General features: G+C 36.5%; 2 protein-coding genes across 3 annotated transcripts in view; one reads left to right on the top strand and one right to left on the bottom strand.

Annotated features, from left to right (window-relative positions):
• Positions 1-24,890, top strand: part of LOC103461731 (histone deacetylase 4) — a 219,440-nt gene that overhangs the window by 47,200 nt on the left and 147,350 nt on the right. The window lies entirely within an intron of this gene.
• Positions 1,612-11,248, bottom strand: LOC103461152 (lactase/phlorizin hydrolase-like). Its single transcript, XM_081604590.1, is given in 17 exon segments — positions 1,612-2,452; positions 2,708-3,058; positions 3,236-3,459; positions 3,589-3,720; positions 3,870-3,976; positions 4,062-4,264; positions 4,442-4,640; positions 4,716-5,006; positions 5,461-5,726; positions 5,814-7,367; positions 7,462-8,110; positions 8,207-8,881; positions 8,931-9,007; positions 9,750-9,843; positions 9,917-9,994; positions 10,334-10,404; positions 10,577-11,248. Coding segments are annotated over 17 exon segments (5,802 nt in total). The 5' UTR covers positions 11,196-11,248; the 3' UTR covers positions 1,612-2,240.

Genomic DNA, 24,890 nt, shown 5'->3' with positions numbered 1-24,890 from the left:
CATTCAGCTTCTGATTAAAGGTCAGAAACGTAAAACAAACCTCAAAAAACTAAATCTGGGTTTGTGCTACAAGATCTATCTTTAAAATGCTGTCTTATTGTTGTGGAGATATTTCTAACAGATGAGGAGAGTTGGTGCCAAGAAAGTGCAATTTAATTATCTCTATGATAAACGTAATAAAAAAGGTACGTATATTGCCCATATCAAACAGATCAGTGCCTTATCCTGAAGCCAAGCCTGTTGGAAAGGTTTGGCAGCGAGCACCTGCTTGTTGGCACAAACAAGCGGACTTTCCTCTCAGTGTCTCATTCCTTGACCACTGTGGCTCCTGAACAATGCTCCCCCCTCCTTCTCCAAATCATTAAGCACTTGACTGAAATTTGCTACAATGCATATTGTGAAGCCACCAATTCTAGGAGAACACCGTTTTTACAGATGAGACAAAACTGGAATTTTTTGGCACCTCTAATGTTTGTAGATGCAAAATTGAAGCGGAACAAGAAACGAAAACTGCCCCTACTGTGAAACATGGAGGAGGCTCATGTTTGAGGCTCCTTTGCTGCGTCTGGCGTAGGGTGTCTCGAGTCTGTCCAGTGTTTGATAAAATTGCATGACTATCATAGCATTCTGGAAAGACATATGCTGCCTACTGTCAGAAACTGATCTATCACGTCTTCCAAAGAACAAAAACCCAAAGCACACAGTTGTGAATGCCTAGTGAATCACCAACCTAACCAAAAATATTAGGCTATTTTGAACTGTTCTTCTATTAACCCTGTTTTAAATCCTATTGAACATTTTTGCAAGGAGCTGCAACATGCTGTCTGGAGAAGGCTCCATTAAAAACGGACACAATTGGAGCAGTTTGGCCATTAAGAGTGGGTCAAAATACCTGCGGAAAGGTTGCGCAACAAAATATTAAGTTACAGGTACCTGTCAGCTTTATTCAAGCCTGTTCCACTTGTTTCTTAAAATGAGTTTGTTGACCATAATTCAATCACAGTACCTGATTTTTATTCATTAATTTCAAATTTGTTTTATTTACCTTTGCAAGTTTCATGTTAGGTCAGTGACTTGTGGGCTTTTCATTAACAGAAGGGTATCACCCTTTTTGTCTGTGTGTGTATTATTGGCAAAATTGTGTAGCTAGTGATGTCACACAGCTACATTAACTGGTTCTTTAGATTTTTTTAGCTGACAAGACTTTGATCTAACCTTCGACTGCTTTCTCCTACATGTTTTTACCTTATTCTCATATTTGCTGAAGCTTTTAATTCTTGTGCCAAAGGGTTTAATTCTTATGTTTTATGTTATATATATATATATATATATATATATATATATATATATATATATATATATATATATATATACAGTATTCATTTAGCTTATGAGCTGTTCACAAAGAAATGAGGGACAAGAGTGAATCAAGTATGAAGAGCAGAAGGTTGACTTATGGATATAAAGCAGTAAAAAAAAGAAATAATGGACAAAGTCAGAGGTTCTTTCAAAAATAAATATAATTTTAAGAAACGGATAAGTACAAAATCAATTTGGTTCATTTCAATATTTTTATTTATTAGAAGCTTGATAAGCAACACAAATCTGATATTGGTTGGTTGTTATGTTGTGCTTTGTCCATTTTGTCTAACACAGTTTCACAAAATTGTTCTAAATGTTACAATAAGTTACTATGACAGTAACTTTAACAGTTGTCTTTTTATTTGACAGTAAAATTTTCACACACAAAGAAAGCTTATAAGCTAACATTGTATTACTTTTATATTACTTTTACCTAGTCGACACAAAAACATCAACAATGTAGTAAGTAGAATGAATCTGAAGTTTTACACAGGATTGAAGTGGATTTCACCATTAATTTACTTAAGTTAGCTTAATATTTTTCACAAAAATAAAAATATCATTATGAAGAGGTAGAAAATTGTTTGAACAGCACAAACAGCAGGGCACATGAAAACCTGGTCCAGTAATCTCAGATGGCAAACCTCATCTCCTGAAAGCTCCTAGCAAGAGATGAGCTCTTCTACACATATGATTATTAAGCATTATGATTATTATGTGATTATTATATAGAATAATTATGTTTATAATATTTTAAATATATAACTTTATCAGTGTTGAACTGTGGCTTCTCTACTGAAGATGAAGTTTTTAGCAGAATTTACTCCTTTAAATTTAAGCTTGAATTTCACTTGTTTATATGTTTGTGTTAGCTGTTATCACAATTTTCCGTCCAACTCAATATTTTCAGTTTTCTTGGATTTTTTAGAGCGCCTCCTAAATAAAAAGAAGCCAACAGTCAAACAAACTAATGCAGTCTCTACAATCAGCAAAGCAAATGTTGTGTTAAATCCAGTCTCAGCTTCTTTGATGGAGAGCCTCATACCAAGGATGTTCAGATTGTTGATTACGGTGGTCGGTTCTTTAGTTACTGCAGGAAAAGATAAATACATATTTGAATTAATAACCTTCAACAGACCTTTAACAGTGAAATATTTCTAAACTTTGTTACATTGCATTCTGAAACAAATATAGAGGCTTCCAGATAATATAGCTTGTGCTAGTAAATTTGCCCAAACCTATTATTGGGGTTATTTTGATCAGTAAAGTTGATATCAGTCACATGTCCAACTTTACATTTTTATTTAAGAGCATTTTGATCTGATCTGGAATAAAATCACCTTACCTTCAGGTTTAGGAGTTGTGGTAGATGTAGTGGTAGATGTAGTGGTAGATTTAGTGATAGATGTAGTGGTAAATTTAGTGGTAGATTTAGTGGTAGGGGCAGAGGTAGGAGTAGCTGTAGGGGTAGCGTTCCAACACTCATGAGGTCCAGATGCTGGGTCAGGAAACCCGTTGCAGCTGATGATGGAGGAGTAAAAGGACACAGAGGCTTTGGGGGTTCGAGGCAGATCAGGATCTGAGCGATTGACATAGAAAAGTCCAAATCTCTCTGTATAGCCAACAGCCCATTCCAGGTTGTCCAGCAGAGACCAAGCAGTGTAGCCAATGACATTCACGTCATCAAGCAAATAAGCTGCAGAAAAAAGAAACTATTTTATAATGCACAAAATCTGGAAATTGATATTTATTTATGGAAGTTTGAATATTTGATGAAGGCCTTAACAGATTTTATTCAGACCATAGATTTGATTTATTCTTAGACAGAAGTATCTTAGATGTCCTTAGATAGTCCATGAAGTTGTTTTAATACCTTTGAGCACTTGGTTGATGTACTTTTCATAGAAATATTTCCTGTGAACGTCATTCAGATCAACTGGTCCGTTTTCAGAGACACCGTTCTCAGTGATGATTACTGGAGGATTTCCGAACTCATGCTTAATGAATTTCAGCAATCTTCGGAGACCAAATGGGGTCATTGTCAGCCAGTGTGAACCAGACTCCAACCAGGTACGATCTCTAAGAAGTACCACACCCCTGTAACAGGAATTAGTCCAGGATTTAGTTGATTAAAAATTCTAGATACTTTTAACAATTTTAGAACATTTTGATAAAAGTATATCAAGTCATTATTTAATTGTAAAGCTGGCTTTTAAAATGCATTACCTGTCTGCCTCAAAGTGCTGAATTTCCCCAAAGTCTACAGGGAATGCCAAGACACTGCAGTAATGGTTTAGTCCAAAATAATCATGTGTGCCATTAATTCTCCTAATTTCCTCAGGAGTAAACTCAGGAAGCCTTTAGAAAAATTTAAGAAGTTGTATGACAAAAAACATCAGTGTATGCAGTCAGTGTAAAACAAACTTAATAAGAACCTGCATAGAGATTCCTTTGAACAAACTTTATGGTTTGTCCACAGAATTAAAAAATAGAACCAAAGTTTTTACCTGGATTTTGTCAAACCACCTGCAAGACTTTGCTCTAGAACAGATTTCTTCATTAGTGGGCTGTAGTCGCCATTAAAAATGGGATGGGCATACCAGCCAAGATAAAACTGTGGATAGGGTTTGACACAAAGCAATCGTCAAAAACATTACTAAACAAGGTTTTCTGTTAAAGAGTGACAGAACAATATATACCTCAACCACACTCCGTGCAGCTTCGTAGTCCTCTTGCTTGTAGGGGTTTCTGGGTTCTGCCCAGTCCGCATTCACAGTGATGGAGACCATTCCATTTTGTGAGGCTCTGTATTTGTCATTGTAGACATGCCAGGCTTCTGCATGGGCTTTAATTATGTTGTGACTTACAATGTAAGGAAGAGTATCTGGTCGGTCACTGAAACCTGAAAAAACACAAAAAAACTGTGATGTTGATTTTCTTATGTAGATATAATTCAAACATTCTGCCAGTAAATGCAGCATATTTTCTTAGAAGTACTGCATTAACAAAAGTCTGACCCACAATATGCTGAAATTTTCTGAAAATAAAGTGTAATTCTGGTTAAGAATATTATACATACCTGGGGCATGTGTGCCTTGGACATGGCCTAATATTGCTATTATGAAGGGCTCATTGAAAGTGATCCAAAGTTGCACTTTGGGACCAAGATTCTCATAGAGGACATCCGCATAATCCCTGAATCGCTCAATGATGGTCTCATTTTCCCAACCTCCAACGTCCTGTAGAGCTTGTGGGAGATCCCAGTGATACAAAGTAACCTGATCCAAAAGAAAAACAGTTGGTAATAGAGGTAAAACATTTTTCTTCATGAATATTTTAGGAGAAATACTTACTTGAGGCTGAATGTTTGCTGCAATAAGGGAATCCAGCAGTTTGTTGTAGTAATTTAGACCAGCCTGATTGATGTTTTTGGTAGTACCATCAGGTAGGATTCGTGGCCAGGATATGGAGAAGCGATAGTGAGACACCTTGACTGTCTTCAGTGCAGCAATGTCATCTTCCATCTTATTGTAACTGTTACAAGCCACATCCCCAGTGTCATGCTGAAGTATATTTCCAGGAGTGTGTGTAAACTTGTCCCAGATGCTGAGACCTTTTCCACCTTGTCTCCATGCCCCTTCAACCTGTGAACAGGAAAATCAGAACTGAAGATGCGTCTTTCTTTTTGCAGAATATCTGTAAGGTTATTTGTGTAGGGTGGCAAAAACAAGGACTAAAACCAAAATACAAAGCTTATTATTTATTTGTGTTAATGCAAACCATTAACACAAATATTTTGCATTTGTGTAAATTGAAAACATAAGACAAGATAGCAAATTTAAGGATTGGTTTCTTTCAACTAAAAGTATGCCAAATATAAAATGTTTTCATTAACAGAAGTTGTTCATTTAAAAAATGGAAAAATAACTTCTGGAAATGTGCCTCTGATGAACAGAACATGAATGAATGGTTGGAATACATTCATTGACCTTTCAACCTCTGGTTTTAATTTACAGATCACCATTGTGATATCTGTCTGGGTAGTTAACCTGATCTGAACAGCATTTGGATAATATCTTTCATGGAATATTTTTTTACCTGGTATGATGCTGTTGCACTACTCCAAATGAAATCCTTTTTGAATTCTCCATATAGCATCTTTTCATCATCTGGTAATGAAAAGCCATTATCCTTCATAATATTGTAGTAGAGATGAGCCGAAAACTTAGGTATTCTTGGTCGGTGTATGTTATTGAAGTCTATGTAGTGGAGACCAAACCCAAACTGGTACCCATGGAAGAACTGAAAAGAATCCATGAGATATGTTGCATAGCCTTTCACCTTGACTCCATCAAGTTCATATGCTGTTAAGATAGAGGTAAAAAACAAAAATTAGTTGTGAATTACCAAGACATTGTAATATACAACATTTTTGATATTTATTACTGTACCTTTAAGAGCCTCATCAATATAAGTTTTGTAAAGAAATACTCTGTCAATATCATCATAAGCATATTCCATAGGAGTAGAAACTGAATTTTCAGTAATGTAAATATCTGGATCTCCATATTCTTCCTTGATCCAGTTCAGAAGCCTTCTCATCCCAAATGATACAGCTCTTGTGAATTCAATTGCTGTTGTTGGTTGATCAATCATCTCTTCTTCTGTATAGTCTCTGTCATTTTGATAGGATGATGGCAAAATTGCATCTGTAATGTGGGTTACTATTCTAGAAGTGTAGTGATTCACACAGAACATGTCAGCAGTTCCTTTAATAAAGTTCTTTTCCTCCTCTGTGAAAGAAGGGAGTCTTGACTGTTTAAGACCTTGGAGTTCACTTTTAACTAAAACTTGGGCTTTCAGGGCCTCTGGATAGCCCCCATTCTTGAAGATCGGGTGAGCAAACCAACCCACATGGAACTGCATTGCACGGTCAGCAGCAACAAGATCACGAGGGACATTGATATCTTTAGGTTCAACCCATTCAGCATTGAGGGCAATGGAAACCATCCCTCCTTGAGAAGTGCGGTATTTCTCATCGTACGTGTGGTATGCTGTAGCGTGAGCTTTTATTAAGTTGTGTGCAACTTGGTATGGTGCTGTTCCTGGCTCCTTTGTGTTTGGAGGGATTTGTCCAGTTCCATATCCTAGCCATGCAAGTCCTTGAGGGTCATTCATGGTCATCCAGAATTTTACTCTGTCACCAAAGGTGGCAAAGCAGAAGTCACAATAATCATTAAAAATGTCAATCATCTCTACATTCTGCCAGCCACCAATGTCTTGTAGAGCTTGTGGGAGGTCCCAGTGATACATGGTGATCATTGGGGTGATTTTTCTGGCCAAGAGGCCATTAATAAGTCTGTTGTAATAATCAACACCCTTTTGGTTCAGGGATGCACGTCTGCCATCGGGAAAGATTCTTGACCATGACAAAGAAAATCTGTATGACTTCACTTTCAAGGCTTGCAGCATGTAAAGGTCTTCTTTAAGTTTATTGTAACTGTCACAGGCAATGTCTCCAGTCACATTATCAGGAATACCACTACCTGGCTTCTGAGTAAATGTATCCCATACACTGGGTCCTTTCCCCTCCGCATTCCATCCACCCTCAATCTGGTAAGCTGAAGATGAGACACCCCATAAGAAGTCTTGTGAGAAATTGCCATAGTGATACATTTGTCTGTCAAACTTTTTCTGTGCTGTAAATTTTTCCCAGACAACTTTTGATGCTGATGGGACGTCTGAGGGTGGCAGTGGGGTGGAGCGGCGAGGTGGTGATATTTTCACACCTTCAAAATGATCTTGTTTTTGTGAAACAAAACCATTTTGCTCAATGATCTCAGCAAAGAAATATGCTGATTGTTTTGGTGTTCTTGGTCTGTTTCCATCTTCAAAATTTACATGATGTAGTCCAAATCTTTCACTGTACCCTTTATTTCCCTCAAATCCATCCACAAGTGATTGCACTGTGAATCGCTGCACATCCACTTTATCGAGTTCAATGGCTGTAAAATGAAACAGAAGACAATATTAAAAATGTATTTATGGTTTATTTCTGCTAAACAGATGCCAAGTACTAAAGAAAAGATAGACACAAACCTTTTAGGGCCTCACTAATGTAACCCCTCATGTACTCGATTCTGCTAGTGTCATTCAGGGTGTCTCCACTGTCATCTGTTGGCATGCCATTCCCAGTTATGTAAATGGGCACATTGTTAACGGCTAGATAATTTGTTTTAATGTGGTTCAGAAGTGACCGTAGCCCTGCGGGCATGGAGTAGATCCAGTCTGATGCTGTAGCAGGCCATGAGGGGTCCACTTTAGCCTGGAAGTCTCCAACTCCGTCAGGTCCAGGGGTGCACCCACCTACACTGCTGCTCACTAAACGGGAGGTATAATGATTTAAACCAAAAAAGTCAGAAGTTCCCTTGATCCTCACCTTCTCTTCTTCAGTGAAAGTAGGAAGCACTGCTGGTACAGATGAGGGACATTCTTTAGCTTTGTCTTCAATCTGTGTTTTGAGAACTTTAGAATAATCCCCATCTATGAAGATAGGATGGGCAAACCAGCCTAGCATAAACTCGAGGTAGCGCTCTGCAGCTGCCTTATCTTCAGGTTTGGCAGCATCAGCTGGCTCTGCCCAGTCAGAGTTTAGTGCAATGCCCACTTTCCCTCCCTGTGTCTTTCTGTAATTGTCATTGTAGACATGCCAGGCTTCTGCATGGGATTTCAGTATATTATGAGTAACCTGTAGAAATAAGAATTAAAAAAGTGAAGGGTTATAGCCTACACAAAATTTAGACATGTTTAAAAAGTTTTGATGTGGTGATACCACTATGTTTACCTGGTAAGAAGCAGTCACATAGTCTTTTATTCCAGGAGCATGATCACCAGTGCCATATCCAGCATGGCTCACCACCCAGGGACTACTGAATGTGTTCCAGCTCTTGACCCTGTTTCCATATCTATGGAAGCAGAAGGCTGCATAGTCTGTGTAAGCTGCAACAATGGAAGGGTTGGTCCATCCACCCTTGTCTTGGAGAGCCTGAGGCAGATCCCAATGGTAGATAGTGGCAACAGGCTGTATGCCAGATTCAATAAGAGCATTGATCAGATTGTCATAGTAGAGAGCTCCTTCTTCATTCAGGCTGTCTTTTTGACCTGAGGGGAATATACGGGCCCAGGAAATGGAGAACTGGTAGGTGTTGACTCCCAGACCTCGCAGGAGGTAGACATCTATATCAACCTTCCTGTAGCTGTCAGCAGCTGTGTCAGCATTATGATTATTAAAGGCTTGGTTTTCATGACCAAAGCGATCCCAAATGGTCTCGCCTTTCCCTTCTGCTTCCCATGCACCTTCAACCTTGAAAGACTCTGTGGATATAGCCCATTGGAAGCCAGTAGGGAATGCTTTGGTGAGGAAAATATCTTTTTCCTGAGCACTTTTGTCACCATTTCTGCTGAAATGTGCTGTACCACTTTAAAAAATGAGAACATCAAATATAAATAAGAATGATGACTCAATGTATCTGTAATTTTTTTACTTAAACTACTTCTTACCTGTCTACGGTATTCTGCATCTCCAGCTGCAGCAACACATCCTTCATGTCGCATCCAATAATATTCAGATCATCTTTCCATAAGACTGTTTGAGAGAATGACCGTCTTATGACATTGCAATAAATCCAAGAATACTTTTCCTCAATTGTGATATTTGAAGATGAGTTATTGCACTTTTCACTTTATTCAAGACATTTCATTTACTTATAATCCTTTACAAATCCTTAATTCTTATGTCTCATTTTGGTACTCTAAATATGTTGTCATTTTTCTTTTATTTCATGTTTGTTTTCAAGTGTCATTACATTATAAAATAACATCTGGAGAGAAATACTGAATAGTAGATACATTTTAAGATAATTCTATTGCCTTTCATATCTAATGGTCTTTTTTTCTTCATCAAGTGCGAAAGTTACAACAATGTTGGAGTAGCTGCGGTAAATATGGCCCTTATAATCGTAAATCGCAGGTTACCTTTAAAAAATAAATATTTTGTACATATATTGTGTAATGCTTCATAAAAGAAGTTGTTACTCCATTATAAAAAGTAATTGTAGCAAAATTGTTTTCACTGATTTTAATAATGGAATGAATTTGTAATTTTGACTTCTCTGCTCAAGTTCTTTTACTTTTTCTATTTACATTTACACAATCTTGTTTTTAATCTGCTGATCTTAAGGTGTGATGCTGATACAAATACCCATTTATTACATTAAAGATAATGATTTACAAACTAAGCAAAACATCTCATAGTTATAATTTTTGGGCTGAACGTCTGTTGAGCTTTTTTGTTCATGTCAGCCTGGTGAGTAGTAAACACCACTTACCATTCAACAAGTTTCCAAGAGGCTCTTGTTCATTGTGTGAACAGTCGTGAACTGTCAGCCTGTATATCAGGATTGGCATGTTTCCAGTGGAAATCTACAGCATAACAAGAGGCTGCAGTTTAGTTTTCATGTAAAACATAAAAAAAACCTCTATGAATGTAGTTTACCTGTAGGTTCTTCAACTCCTGTGCAAAGTTTGCAGAGGAAACGCAGCTGAAATCCATGTCCACTGACAAGAAATCAACCTGTATTGATCCGGAGATGAAGACAGCAATGATTATTGGCATGGGAAGTGAGGAGATAACAGGGTTGCAGTCACAAAACACAGAAGTTCTGTTTTTCCTGAATAAGTTGGCAAAATGCATCCAGTTTGTTTTTCCTTTTCTTTTTTTTTTTTTTTTTTTCTTGCTTTCAGTTTTGGATTTCAAATAAAGACACAGAGGAATTCACACCTAAGAAGTTTATAAGAAGTGCAGACATCAAGTAAAGTTAGTCAAAGCAAACTATTTCTTATTCATGTCTAACTCATATTGCACTATAATTAATATTAGTTGTTCACTTCTAATTAACATTAGACAACTTACAGTTGTTGAACCTTCAAGTTGGGAAAGTGCAGCTTCATCTGTACTTTTCAGCACAATTGACAGACTTCTCCCTGTGCAAATGTATTGAAGAAATAATTTTAAATAACTTTTACTTTAGTCAGTATTACAATAAGAAGCATGGATAATTTACAATTCTTTTTCGATCTTTCCTTGTGATAGATATTTAAGTCAATATAACTGTAGTTTATATCATTTTTGTAAAAAAAAAAAAAAAAGACTCACCATTCCCAGGGAAGTTGTGATGGTAAAACTGATAAATCTTCTTGTTGAGCTGGAGGATGTTTTGCAGAAGATGGTCACCTGCAGCCTGGCCTGCATGCAAAATCTCATCCAGGTCACTAAATGTCACCCAGGACTGTGCCAGTGGCCCGAACTCCTTCAGAGCGAACTCGGCATACTGCTGAAACATCTCTAGCAGCCACTGACTTTCCCAGCCGCCATACCTGGACCTCAAAGACTCTGGAACATCTGACCCATGAAGGATGACGAGTGGCTGCAGTCCTTCCTCCAGCAGCTGCTTCAGGAGGGTCTGGTAGCATCTCACTACACCTGGTTGGGGTTCGCTTGACAGGCCTGTTGGAAGCAGCTGGACCCATGACAGCGGGACTTTGAAGTGTGTCACCCCTTTGCTCCGGAGGTACTCAAAATACAGTTTGGAGTTGGCTGGTATGGGATGACTGCAGTCAAAGGCAACATGCTCCTCACTGCTGGAGGTTCTCAGCTCGGGTTTTGCCAGGGGGCCTGCAAGAAGCACAAAGTCATTCTGTCTTTTCACCCCCCTACCTTGACTTCCAAGGATGCACAGAAAATACAAACACCCCAGCCACAGTAGCTTCTCCATTGTAGCCTGACAAGGATGCACTGAGAGTTTTCTTTGTATTGCTATTTAAATAAAATAATCTCTCCAATTTATGGCATCTGTTTTTCTAAATCTCCTTCATGATGGTTGGATGGTTATCCAAGTTATCTAATTTTACTGTTTTATTGTACATGTGTGATATTCTCAGGAACAATGAACTCACATGTTCAAAACATTGCTCTTTATCAGTTATAAAACCATGTTTGAAGGTCTTCAAAGGTGAACATGAGTACTTGGTAAAAGAAACATTCAGGAAATAATGCAGCACATCCCTTAGGAAACGATCAAAGTTATATAGCTATTTGCGTGGAAGCATAAGTTCCACATAGATTATGTATCTTTACAACTCCTGGATTTCATTTATTTCAGACTAAGTTTCAGGTAAACTCTTTACTGTTTCAGGGTTTTATGTACAAGTAGAGAATTAAAATACAATTCTCCAAAGTCTGTAAACACAATATTCGATGAGGTTGTAAATCCCCTTTTACAATAACTTAAAGCAATGGTTAAAGCAGAGGTGGTAAATCTTTTACAGCGGTTACCTCCAGTTCGTGGAATGCTTTGCAATGTCTTGATCTTGTTGATTCTTCTAAGAAGCAGCAGACGACTCATTTAGTCAGTGTGGCTTTTAGCTAGTTTTTATACTGTATCATGTTATGTGTATTCTGTTTTATCCTTTTATGTTGTTTTCTTCTGCATTTTCACGTTTGTTTTCATTGTAAAGCAGTGTGGTTTCTGACCCATGAAAGGTAAATCACATTTATTCACGTAATTATTTCATTTCAGTCTTGTATCTTTTATCACATTCCAGAGTAAAAATTGTCTTGGTATGTTTTGTTTTTTTAACATAAGTTTTATTGCAGTACTTATCTGTAATGAGTGTGGCAAGGACACATGTTAGTTATGCCGTTTTGCAACCATGTTTTGGTGAAGTCTGCTTTTTTTTTGTCCTGCTGCCAGTGCTTATTAGCTATGGAGTGATATAAGCAGTGTTTCATAAGTTTGATAATAGTTTTTATAAACATTTACCACAGACTCAAAGTTCATGGTAACTGAGATAAAAGTAATGCAGTTCAGGGAAGACTTTGATATGTTACATCAAATTGGAAAAAATGAAAATGACTTGTTAAATTTATTAAAAGCTTGTTTTGAAATTTAACAGAAGATGTTAAAGTTCCTAAAATCAAAGCCTTTCTAAAGTAACTACATTTTTTTCCCTTTCCCACTTTTTAAGGTGGTGAAATGAGCTTCAAACACATAAATGATGCTAACTTAAAAAAAAAAGAATGCTTCGAAAAATGAAATGCTGCAATTATAGAATACAGAAACAAAACTTTTACAACCAAGAAAAAAATTACAAATTAAAAATGCTACAAACCACAGAAGAATGCTGTAGTTACAGGAAGTAGAAACATGAGGGGAAATTGCACAAAAGGATGCACAGAATCTTTGCATCCTCAGTTCGAGGATGCATATATATATATATATATATATATATATATATATATATATATATATATATATAAAAAAATTCCCTTCTCACCCTCCGCGGGTGGTCTGTTTCATCCTCTGAGCTCGGGTCCTCTACCAGAGGCCTGGGAGCTTGAGGGTTCTGCGCAGTATCTTGGCTGTGCCTAGAACTGCACATTTCTGGACTGAGATGTCTGATGTTGTTCCTGGGATCTGTTTAAGCCACTGTTCCAGTTTGGGGGTGACTGCCCCAAGGGCCCCGATGACCACAGGCACCACTGTGGTCTTCACCTTCCAGGTCTTTTCCAGTTCCTCCCTGAGGCCCTGGTATTTCTCCAATTTCTCATGTTCCTTTTTCCTGATGTTGTAGTCACTTGGTATTGCTACATCCACCACAACGGCTTTCCTCTGTTCTTTATCCACCACCACAATGTCCGGTTGGTTCGCCATTACCATATATATATATATATATATATATATATATATATATATATATATATATATATACACACTGCTCAAAAAAATACACACTGCTCAAAAAAATAAAGGGAACACTTAGACAACACAATATAACTCATTTTCATTTGATCAAGATCATGAATGTCATCAAATGGCCAGTTATGCCCAAATGTATTGATAAAACTACTCATTAACAAACAGTTAAAATACTGATAATTACTTTAATAATAGTGAACATCTTTTTACATGGATGTAATTTGGCACTATGCAGAAAATCTGATTTGATTTGATTGATAAAATAATATCTAAGCACACACCTTATCTCGAAGGTTGTAATTATGTGACGCAGAAAAACTCACAGCAGGCAGTTTGGCCCTGAGTTTTACAAACGTGCTGTAGAGGATTAGAGAGTGGGTTAATGTTTACTAGCTGTAATAAACTCTAATACACGGTTTATGGCTATAAAGACTTTTAATCTTTGGAACCAAAAAACTTTCTCTTCCATTATCTGTTTAATTAGACACTAAGAATGAGATCTTTCAGTTTACTTAACATTACCATGTTTTACAATTAAGCATAAAGGTTTTTCTGTCTCAACACCAATAGAAAGACAAATCTAGAAAGTGAGAAAGACGAGACATGTTAGAGGATTTAATATTTCACATTGTTTAAAATGTAAACAGAAGAAAAAATTCCCCCATTACAGTTGAATTCCAGAGGAGTGGCAGACATTAACCTAATCTAGATTGTGATTATTACAGACATAGTGTGGAAGATAAGATAGAGATACACCTTTGAACTGTAAGGCCTACAAATTCCTTTTAACATTAAGTATTTATGATTTAAACTGAAACCATGACGATTCAAAACTTATAATGTGTCATGGTTCATCTATGTGCACACTCATAAACTGTTACATGGTAGAAAAAGGTTGTTTTTATTTTAACATGCATTCTTGAATTTACATAATTATAATAACTATGCATAACCAGAAGTAAAGCTCACATATCTCAGTAGGCTTTGATTGACATTTGCTTATTTGCATCCATTTATAGAAACCAACGTTTGCAGAGATAATTTGAGAGTGTGGTGCAAAAAAACAAAACTTAGCAGTTTATAATATTTACCATAAACAAAGTTATTGACAAGCGGAGGAAGCTGAACATCCGCAGGACTGCAAAACTTGAATTTTATTACAAAAATGATGAAAATAATGAAAGGAAACTGGCCAGGCGGGTCCCAGTCGGTCAAGAACAACACTGAACAATTCACAGGATATTCCAGTAACTAATTTAGTGTAATGTTCATATTTTAATACAAACGAGTGGAGGGATTTAAAAAAAAACAACAAAGAAACAGGTTGGGCGTTATTCTTCCAAAACTTTATTTACAGTAAATAGTAAATGCATAATACTTTTTCTTGTTCAGAGGACATCAGATTTTTTGCACTACATTCATTCATTCACTCATTCATGCACACATCAACGCTCTGCTGGTATAATGACATCAAATGTGAAGTTTTTCATCTCAAGACAACACTGGTTAAAAAAAACATATTGCTCTATATAATTATTAACTGTTCTAAACACCACAAACATTCATTTTGCATGACTTTGTAGAGTAATTCCCTACAGATAAATTATTGTATCTGTACTTTTATTAAAACTGCTCTTCAACAATATCTTCTGAAATGCATCATAGATAAATGTTTTTGTTCTTGCCGCAGCAATAAATGCTTTTATTGTTCCTATTAGTTTTGCTGTGTCATATATCTGTTAAATGATTAGTCATCAAATGTTTTGCTGAGTCTTTGTACCACAATAAAAAAATGACACCAGCACATGGAATGTGATTATCTGCATGAAGATAAGTTTTTTTACTGAAGTGTACCGAGGCTCTAAAATGATTAGTTTATATTCATCTCTGTACACGTCATTACTTCAGCCCTCTTCTGTTTAAGTGGATATATATTTACTGGGTGAACATTTAATTTTTCTACTTTATTGTTTTGTATACTTCTGCTTTATAGTGTTTGCCTCTTACATAAATATTCTTTTTGCTTATTTGGTTTTGATTTTTGCATAAGTTTATCAAACACATTTAATACTGGATGAAGCTGAGGAAGAACAAAAAAAAACACTTCAAATTATTATTTTAAAAGAAATCCAAAGCTAGTTAATCCAGTGTGAAAAATCAGTTTCCACATAAATATAAGTACTAATGACAAACAGCAGTAACAGCTAAGATCAAGAGTTTGAGATCATCTGAAACTTTTAATTTTGATTAAATACAGAAAGAAGATTGTAAAGTAAAGTAAATCTGACACTTCATCCACATACCAATAAATGGTAGTCGGGGTTCTTATATGATTATGAATAGTAAATAGTAATAGTATAGTAAAAAGTATGACTAGTAAATAATAGTTTACATTATTTACCTGTGTTTGGATTATATAAATGTTTTCATCTTTTTTTTTTTCATCAAACCTGCCGCAAATGATCAAATTCATTAAAACTACAATCAACAAAAACACATTTAGTATTCTCTAAATCATTTGTCTGCAGCAATTTAAAAACCACCTGCTGCTTTCCTAACACTAAACTCCAAGTTGGAACCCAACCTGTTGATGCTCCTTATACCTAACATCAATACAAGTTTGAAGAACTGAGTTCATGTTAACTTTCTTTAAGGTTTTTAGATCTGCCAAGTACAAACCAGCTTTGTTGGGAGATACATAGTTCAACACTCACTGAGACACCAAACATCGCAGAGAACATCGAAGCAGATCAGGCAAAACCTTCAGAATTTCCACTTTCATAACGCTGGTGTAATAATCTGACTTTCTAACAATTTATATAACTTTATTACACTCCTGAAACATGATAGTTGGCCAATGTTCCCTACATAAAAACAGCAATGATCAAAAAAACATGAGTACAATTTAAGAGATATTAAAACATTTTTATGGTCATATAAAACTGTTAAATGCCAGTGAGAAACAATGATTTTAAACAAGTTTTAAAAGCAACAGGACGGTGTGTAAAGATGGAGCAGTTCAGAACGGAGGAACTGATAAACCCACAAGAAAAGATTACATCAGGTAATAAAACAAATTATACAGCCAGCCGGTGGAGCAGGACCAAAATGCAAGAAATATACTTCTGTTTGCACATTCTGTTTAAAAACTGAACTGCAGCTTTTTGTACCACCTGTAGGCAACCATCAGTAGTCCATCACAGTAATCCGATGTCACGTTTGTTGAAAATGTTTTCTATTTCTCCACACTATTAAGTTTGTCGAAGAAGAATTTTGGCAACCGAAGAGGTGCGGACGTAAGAGTTAAAGGAGTTTAGGTAGAAAACTGTGAACAAATTTATGGAACCAGCTGTTGATAGATATTTCTTGGTAGATTCAAAACAAGAAAACTGGAGAATCTGACTTCAAATCCTAGAAAACTTTAAGAATTGCTTATGATGATGCTGTTATATAAAAGTCCAGCAAAAAGGGTTTTGGCCCCAGAATGTGACTTTTAGCAATTAACTATTTAAAATTGAATATTTTTAAAGCTGACATTATGGTTAAACTTCAGAATAAAGTTTATTCTGAAGACAATTTGTAAATGAGTCAGATTTTTAAAAAGTGCAACGTTTCTGTGTTGCGATTTCTTTGAACGGCCTCCGGAGGGCGCCAGTATATTGTTTTTTAGAGGAGACAAAACAGGTAATTGTACAGATGCACTGACATATATGACAACTAATACAGTGCTTCACGTAAATTTCAATAAATAATTTTGCACATAATCTTTGCAAATATTCTTGGTGCTTTCTCTACTCATGCACCTTCTCTATAATCCTGTTTTTAACCCTCCAGCCTAAATGAGAGCTGACAGCGCTAACACACACCTCCCCAGCTTCCACCTGCTGGGCTACCCACTTCATGGTCTGCAGGTTGACCTGCCTTCCCAACAGGACGCAGCATTATCTCACGGTGGGAGTCTGTTCTGCAGGCCTCCTCCTCCCAAGTCCTCAGTGGCTGCGATCAACAAGGGGCCTGTGTAATATCTGAAACTGCAGAGGCTGCTGGGGTGGGGTGTGACTCGAGCTTCGGGGAAGCACATTTGTTCCAGATTCAAGAAAGGTTTTGAGGTCAAACTGAAGAACTTGAATAAAAGTTTGATGAGTTGCACATGTTACAGGGACGTAGCGCAAGAACCAGCCAGACGGATGATGTAACTTGTATTCTGTTTATTTACTTAATATTAGGTTTATGCTGAAACATAAAACATCTTTATGTCTTCAGTTTGAATTAAAATGCTGCAAAACCAAACGTACAAATTGCTTGTTTCACTCTGCAGTGTCAGTTCTTTGTTACTTTAGTTATAAAGTGGAATAAAGGAAGAATGCGAAAGTTTTTTGGGAGATATGCGTGAGCAGAATCAGCTGTCATTCATTAGGAAAGCCTAAAACCTCAAGAAATAAAAAAGTTCTAACATTTAAATACTCTTTTATATATTTGATCTGTAAATTAAAATTAATATAAAGTGCTAAGATGCAGAAATTTGGGGTGAAAATATTTTCCTGTGAAAGAACCTCAAGTAAAAGAACCCAGCTTTCTTTTACTCTCTGCTTTATTAGTGTCATAAAGCAGAGACACTAATTTTTTGTAACATTTTTAACACATTATATTTCTTTTATACGGAGCCCTCCAGGGGACATGGGGAATTTATTTTTCTTTTGCGTTCCCTTGCAATAATCTACTGATCAGTTCATGCGGCATAACTGAATACTGTAAGCCTTTCTTACAGTGGCTGCCGTACTTTCTGCTTTAATACAAGCTCATGTAAGGTTTTTCCATGGACTATTTCTGAGTTATTATCGCGGGGTAATGAGTCATCTGATTGTGTCTATTGTGTTCGTGTCTGAATGGTTTAAAGAGCTGCTTTCAGTGTTGTTCCATCTGAGCCTTAACAGACATAAACATGCAGTAAATAAATCAATTTCCAATCAGTTTTCTGCACCAAAGAGTTAATAATAATAAACATGTTTTCACTGAGGCTCTGTAAGAGCCATATGAATGAAATAAATAATTATTGATATGACAGGAGCAGCGGCTTTAACACCTGGTGGTGGGCGTGTCGATGTGGGCGTAATAGAAATAGTCCATGGAAAAACCTTACATGAGCTTGTATTAAAGCAGAAAGTACAGCAGCCACTGTAAGAAAGGCTTACAGTATTCAGTTATGCCGCATGAACTGATCAGTAGATTATTGCAAGGGAACGCAAAACCTTTTGTGAGGGAACGCAAAAGAAAAAATATTCCCCATGTCCCCTGGAGGGCTCCGTACTTTTACCATTATAGCCTGTTAAAAAAAAAAAAAAAACGAAAAACATTTGCTGATGACTTAAAGTCTGCTCAATAAATTATATTGTTAATCAGCCAAGAGGCTGATGGTAACTGTGTAGGAGCTGCCATCAGGCAGGAGACAGAGCAAACATGTGGAAGATGTTCTGGACAATTGAGATCAAAGTTGATCTTTGCGTCATACACAGAAAATGACCATTTAGGAGAAAAACACACCATCGCCATGGTGAAAAACAAAGGTGGTAGCATCATGCTGTGAGGATGCTGATCTCATTTTAAAGTCTCTTATAACAATTGCAACAAAGTCGTGCTCTCTCCATCACTTTTATGTTACATCTGGAATCGTAAGACCCCCGGTGTTATTTTAGAGACCATGTGGAATCTGACTCCTTGGAAACTTCTCCCTATTCAGGCCTTTAGTCCAAAATGCCTGAAGATGAGTTGCTTCTGATAATTTTTTTTATTCTTCAAGTCGGGGTCTTCCAAATAGATCTTGTTTGTGCTGAAGTATACACTTGATTTATTAGATACGCCGTGGTAGTACCGTCTCATTTCTTTGTGGAATTGATTAAATAAACATTCCTTATAGATTTTGCTCCAAATTGACTTGACGGCATCTCATCATTTTGTCAATTCCACAACCACAACAATAATAATAAAAAAATCTCCTGGTCAAGGTTGAAAATCCCAGCAGATCAGTAGTTTCTGTAACACACACCAGCCCATCTGACACCAGCAAACACGCAACGTTTACCGACTGAAGGATCTAGCCTGTATAAATTAACATTATTTCAGTTCAATGCAATAAGATGTAACTCAAATCCCTTTTTATACTCATTTTGATGCTCAGATTGAACTTTATCAACTCATTTTTGCCATTCCTCGACTCCTGAATTGAGCTACCACCACTTTGTTGGCCGTTTTGTTTGAACAACGATTAAACAGCCATACCTAATAAAGTGGCTGCATGGTGAGTGATTTCTCCTAAATTCCTACTAATCTAAGGTCTTATAACATTTTCCCAGCTGTGCCAAAATGACTGCACAGTTTCTTTGTTTTCCAGGATTGTGCAACAAATTGATCAAAATCACGATTCTGGGTCCAATTACGGTTCAATGATCCCAATGCCAGCTGAAACCTTTTGCATGCTGACTTCATGACAAGAACCATTAACTTAACAATAACACACCAGGTCATTTCTTTTTTGCAACCTTTTCTTCCTTTTTATGGTAAACCGCAGCAGATGGAGTGAAGTTCCTCATTATGTCTGTATTAGCCTCATATGTACAAATAAATAAAACAGGGAGCACATTTGCTGCTCTGCAGAACTCCATTCTGCACTGATGCAAAATTCAACTTGATGCTCCACTGTGGCTTTAATTAAGTTCTTGCTGGGTGAGAGTCTCCCCTTTGAGCCATGAAAGGAGAATGATTGTGATTGCAAACCACAGCGTGCCGTCTTTTCTCTCTGTTACCTCTGCTGAGAAACCTCATGATGGAGCACCTACTCTGGTGAGGAGCTGGGTTTTTTTTTGTTTTTTTTTACCTCACAAAATGTCTGCTGTTCCTGTGTTTGTTAGTTTTGTTTGTGATCAGATCAAATTTTACACATTTGGATCCAGTTTAACATAATAATCTTTTAAAATTCAAAATTGAATCAGGTTATTAGATGTTGTATTTACATCCCAACTCAGGAGAAGGTTATTGTTTAAAGTAGCTGGGATACATCAGAAGATGTTGTATTCTAGGGCTGTGCGTAATGCTAACAAACTGGGAGAAATACTTTACAGTAGGGCTGTCCGGTATACCAAAAATATCTTGCTGCTTCAAAATATCTTCATTGCAGTATCAGTTTGTGCAATATTCATATCAGAACATAACTGTTGGCTAATATATTCCAAGTCTGATGAACTTGTATTTATCCAGTTTGAGAGTTTTAAGGCAGGAGATGTTTACACAGGTCACTAATTACCCAAAATGCTGAAGGCCACAGAGTGATGGAAGCCGATGAGGAGAGGAAAGAAGAAAATAGACAAGCAATCAAACTGATATTACAATATTTACCAATATTATTACCAGCGTAAGATTTTCTAACATCATGCAGCTCTAATAATAAGAAACGTCAGTGTTGATTATCATGGCTTATCGCGTTCATAGTGTTTTCACATCCATCTGCTTTATAGACGAGTCTTTATCTTGTCGGGTAAAGAGGTTTTTCTTAAGACCTTTTTGTAAACTTTCAGCAGTCTCTGTCATGGTCACTCAGGTCAGCCTCAGCAAATATAAATCACTTTTGCCAAGGCTGTGTCTGAACGTTTGATCATATTTTCTAAAATAAAACCCTCAAAATAAATGTGTTTCTTGGATCTTTTGGCTTTACGCTGATAACCATTTTTTGTATAATTAAGAGTATAATAATAAATGGTTATTTATTGTTATAAATAACCATTTATTTGGTTATTTATAATAATAACCAAATATTTATTATTTGGTTATTTATAACCAAATAATACATTGGTTATAATTTATTATAACCAAAAACAGTGTTAGTTATGACTAACACTTTTTGTGTTAGTCATATGTTCCCTTTAATAATGAAATATATGCTGAGAGACTTAGACTGAACCCTTGTATAATTACTGAGAAAAAAACGCATTTTTCTCTCAGTAAAAGTCAGTTATATGTTAATATATTACATCTGTGATGAAAATCTACATTTTGAATTCAAAATATTTCTTTGGTTTTCTTCTGGTTCATGGCAATTGACAAACTTCTGGTGCCATACCACCCCCTGGTGGCAGCAGTGCCACATTACGTCCAGATGAACCCACAGGCAGCCCAACCACTAATATGAAAATCACAAAAGTGTTAAAGCTTTAAGTGGTGTTTTGGAAAGCAGTTATTTTAAAATGTCAACATTAAAATTTGTGTTTTGTCACAGACGTGATAATTACAGATAAAAAAAAAATTCTGACAGGAGAATCAAAGAAGTCTTCCACCCCTGCAACATTCACTTGCCCAGAAAATGCTTTGAGCTCTGTACAAACCCAGATTAATTAGTTTAAAAGAAAAGAAAAAAAAACTCAACTATTTTTATAAAGTTGTCAACTTAATGTAAAAGAAAAGTGGTTACAAGACTGCAATTATATTCACAAAAGTCTGTTAGAAGGAGTCAAATTTCAGCTTTCAGGATTGGCAGCATGTTGCTGTAGGGCTCGGTGTTCTGCACTGCAATATTGATACACAAATCACAAAAAAGAATGTCTCTAATGTGGATAAAATGACAAACAGCATGTGTTGTTCATTTTAAAAGCCAATTTGCATCTAAATGTAACAGAGAACCAGTAAAGTCTCCAATAATGGAATGTGTGTGTGTGAGTGTGTTTGGGTGAGTATATCTGTAGTGTAAAGGGTTTTGAGTGGTAGAGCACTAATATTCAGTCCTTTAAAATCACAACAGAATAGTCTTTTGTTTTTACATTTATTTCTTTTTAATAATTGTTAACTTTTTTTTACTTTATTCTACTATCTTTTGTGCTTTATCCTGTTTTATTTAATGTATTTTAGATGTTTTATTTCACCCAACGCATTTCACCTTGGTTATTGTAAAACTCTATATAAATAAATTTATTATTCTTACAAAATTAAATTTTTTAATTTATTCCTTCATTGAAATCTGAGTTTGGCAGAATGCTCCATGTTATGAGTAGGAATCATCTGCTGATGCAGACAACTATCATAGTGAAAGATATTGGCTGGCATCACTGTTTCCTTTCTAAACCTTTTCTTTTCCATGCGGAGTAAGTGGCAGCTCCGCTGACAGGATGTTGTTCGGCTCCAGTTTGAGGCCACTGCTGCGTTAGGAGGCACACCTCCAGAGGGAATCCTTGCATCCATGTCTGAAATCCCTCTATGCTTTTATTGAGATCATTATCGCAAATATTGCCTCTGACAGAATCAATTTCCTTGTTTTGAGCTCTGCAGCGCCGTATCTGTTAAATGTCGGCTTCTTCCTCTGAGAATCCCGCTTTGCAGGCCTCTGCACAGAATAAAGCAGGAATGGAAAGTGGAGCAGGAAATTGAAAAGAGGGTTCCTGTTGTGTTGTGGAGACTGCTGTGCCTACTGCTATTTCCTCTGAACATGCCAGCATGGTGGATTTGCCAGATGTATGAGTTTGTGCCCCATCTAATAACCCTAACGGCCCTTGAGGGGAAAATTCTGGTCAGAGACGTTCTCCTGCATTGTTGCCGTTTCAAAGCTCCATTACATTTTATAGCTGTGGCACTGACGTGGTGTGTAATTTGGCATCTTTGGTCCATCTTGGCTGCCTCTGTGCAGGCTGGTTGGCGGCGGCACTTCAAAGGACATGAAGGAGGATGCACAGAGCAGCTGGCGTGCAGCTTGGTGTTTCCATGTGGCTTACAGGGAGCTCACAAATGTTTACCGAAGGCCACAAATGGTTTAGAGCTTCTGCTGATTATAACACTTCATTTTTAGAAGTGGAAAGATGAACTCGCACAATCTGTTTTTGTTTCGGGTTTTTAAGCAAACAGAGGCAGCCACAGCATGAAAACAAGAATGAAGTCGGATCGGACGAAGGAGAAGTGTTTTATGCAGAACTGATATAAAGCGTTGTCTTGTGTGACCCCGTTAAAACTTTCCCTGAAAATCAGATGTGGATCTACGCACACACCGAAAAGGTCTGAACAACTTTGTCTGGAAGGTCGACTTGTTAGACACTTCTAATTAGGTCTGGCTGTTTGGTGTGCCGCTGGTCTCCAGGAAACAATTTGCAGCAGCTCCACCGTGATAGGATGTAGACCTCTATTCTCCCACCAGGCCCACTCACCCTGCTGGGTAAAACATGTGCTCCTGGCTCCTCACGTTGCAAAACAAACCAACAAACAGCAGCTTCCGGCTCACCAGGTACATCCAAATCATTCCTGCAGCATCAACTGAGGAACATGCAAAAGTTTTTGTACTCTATATTTGGTAATATAACAACAATAAACTATTTGTTTCCTTCATGACTGGGCCAGGTAAAATAAAAATCATTCCAATCTTTCCCTCCTGATTTATTCTTTATCCAAGTGTAAATAAATATGTATTAGCTCATCTCAAATAAACTGAATGTTGAGTAAAAGTTTCATAATTGAGGAGGTGATACTCGTGTATTATGCAGAATCATCTCGCATAGTTTTGCTGATTGTTGCTTTACAGATGAAGAAACCCTGATATTCAGTGTCAGAAAATTAGAATAGCGTGAAAAAGGTCATTAATTGAAACTCATGATGTCACACCTTAATCAGCTAATTAACTCAAAACACATGTGGAGGTTTCCTGAGTCTTTAAAATGTCTCTCCCTCCCTGTCGATAGGCTACATAATGAAGGGGAAAACGGCTGACTTGACAGTTATGGACACTGTTCACAAGGACTGGGCAGCAATAGAGAGAAGCACAGCCTTGAGAAAACCGTCAAGCGAAATTGACTCCAGAAACACAGTCTAATACAAGACCTGGATTACAAACTGGGCTTAGGAGAAAACGAATATGGATGAATGTAAATTCTGCATTTTATTTGGAAATCAAGGCCCCAGGGTCATTAAATTTGGGAATTCCGTTCACTGTAAATCATTCTTTTGAAATTGCAAAATTTAAAAGCTTAAGATATTTCACTTCGTGTGTGATGAGCATCTGCAAAATCCCCTTTTCACTTTCTGAGATGACTGGCGAGAAATATTGCACTTTATTTTTTGAGATGTACAAGTATGTATCCAGTGTATGTCAACAGTACACACATTATTCTCAGTGGGACATTAGTCTAAAAATATGTTTATGACATAAATTGCTCCTATGGATGTATGATAACAGAAATACAAAGAAAAATGTACTATAGCAAGAACTACTGACACTTCACAATAATGTATTCTATTTACTCAGAAATTTCATCCAAATCAATGCATCAGTTTAATAAAACAATTTTAACTTGAATATTTCTTTTATGTGGGCTAAATCTATCTATCTATCTATCTATCTATCTATCTATCTATCTATCTATCTATCTATCTATCTATCTATCTATCTATCTATCTATCTATCTATCTATCTATCTATCTATCTATCTATCTATCTATCTATCTATCTTATATAGAGAGAAAAAGCATATATATATATATATATATATATATATATATATATATATATATATACATATATATATGAGAGAGAGAGACAGAGGTATATGTTTATAGATTGACATCGATATATAGATATACAAGCATGTCTATATATAGATTTATATATATATATATTTATAGAGAGAGAGAGAAGCAGATATATATATATATATATATATATATATATATATATATATATATATATATATA

Source organism: Poecilia reticulata, chromosome 2, assembly GCF_904066995.2.
Source record: "Poecilia reticulata chromosome 2, P_reticulata-male-v2, whole genome shotgun sequence".
NCBI classification, from domain to species: Eukaryota; Metazoa; Chordata; class Actinopteri; order Cyprinodontiformes; family Poeciliidae; genus Poecilia; species Poecilia reticulata.
The sequence above is the reverse complement of the archived record's forward strand: the minus strand, read 5'-3'. Positions and strand labels throughout refer to the sequence as shown.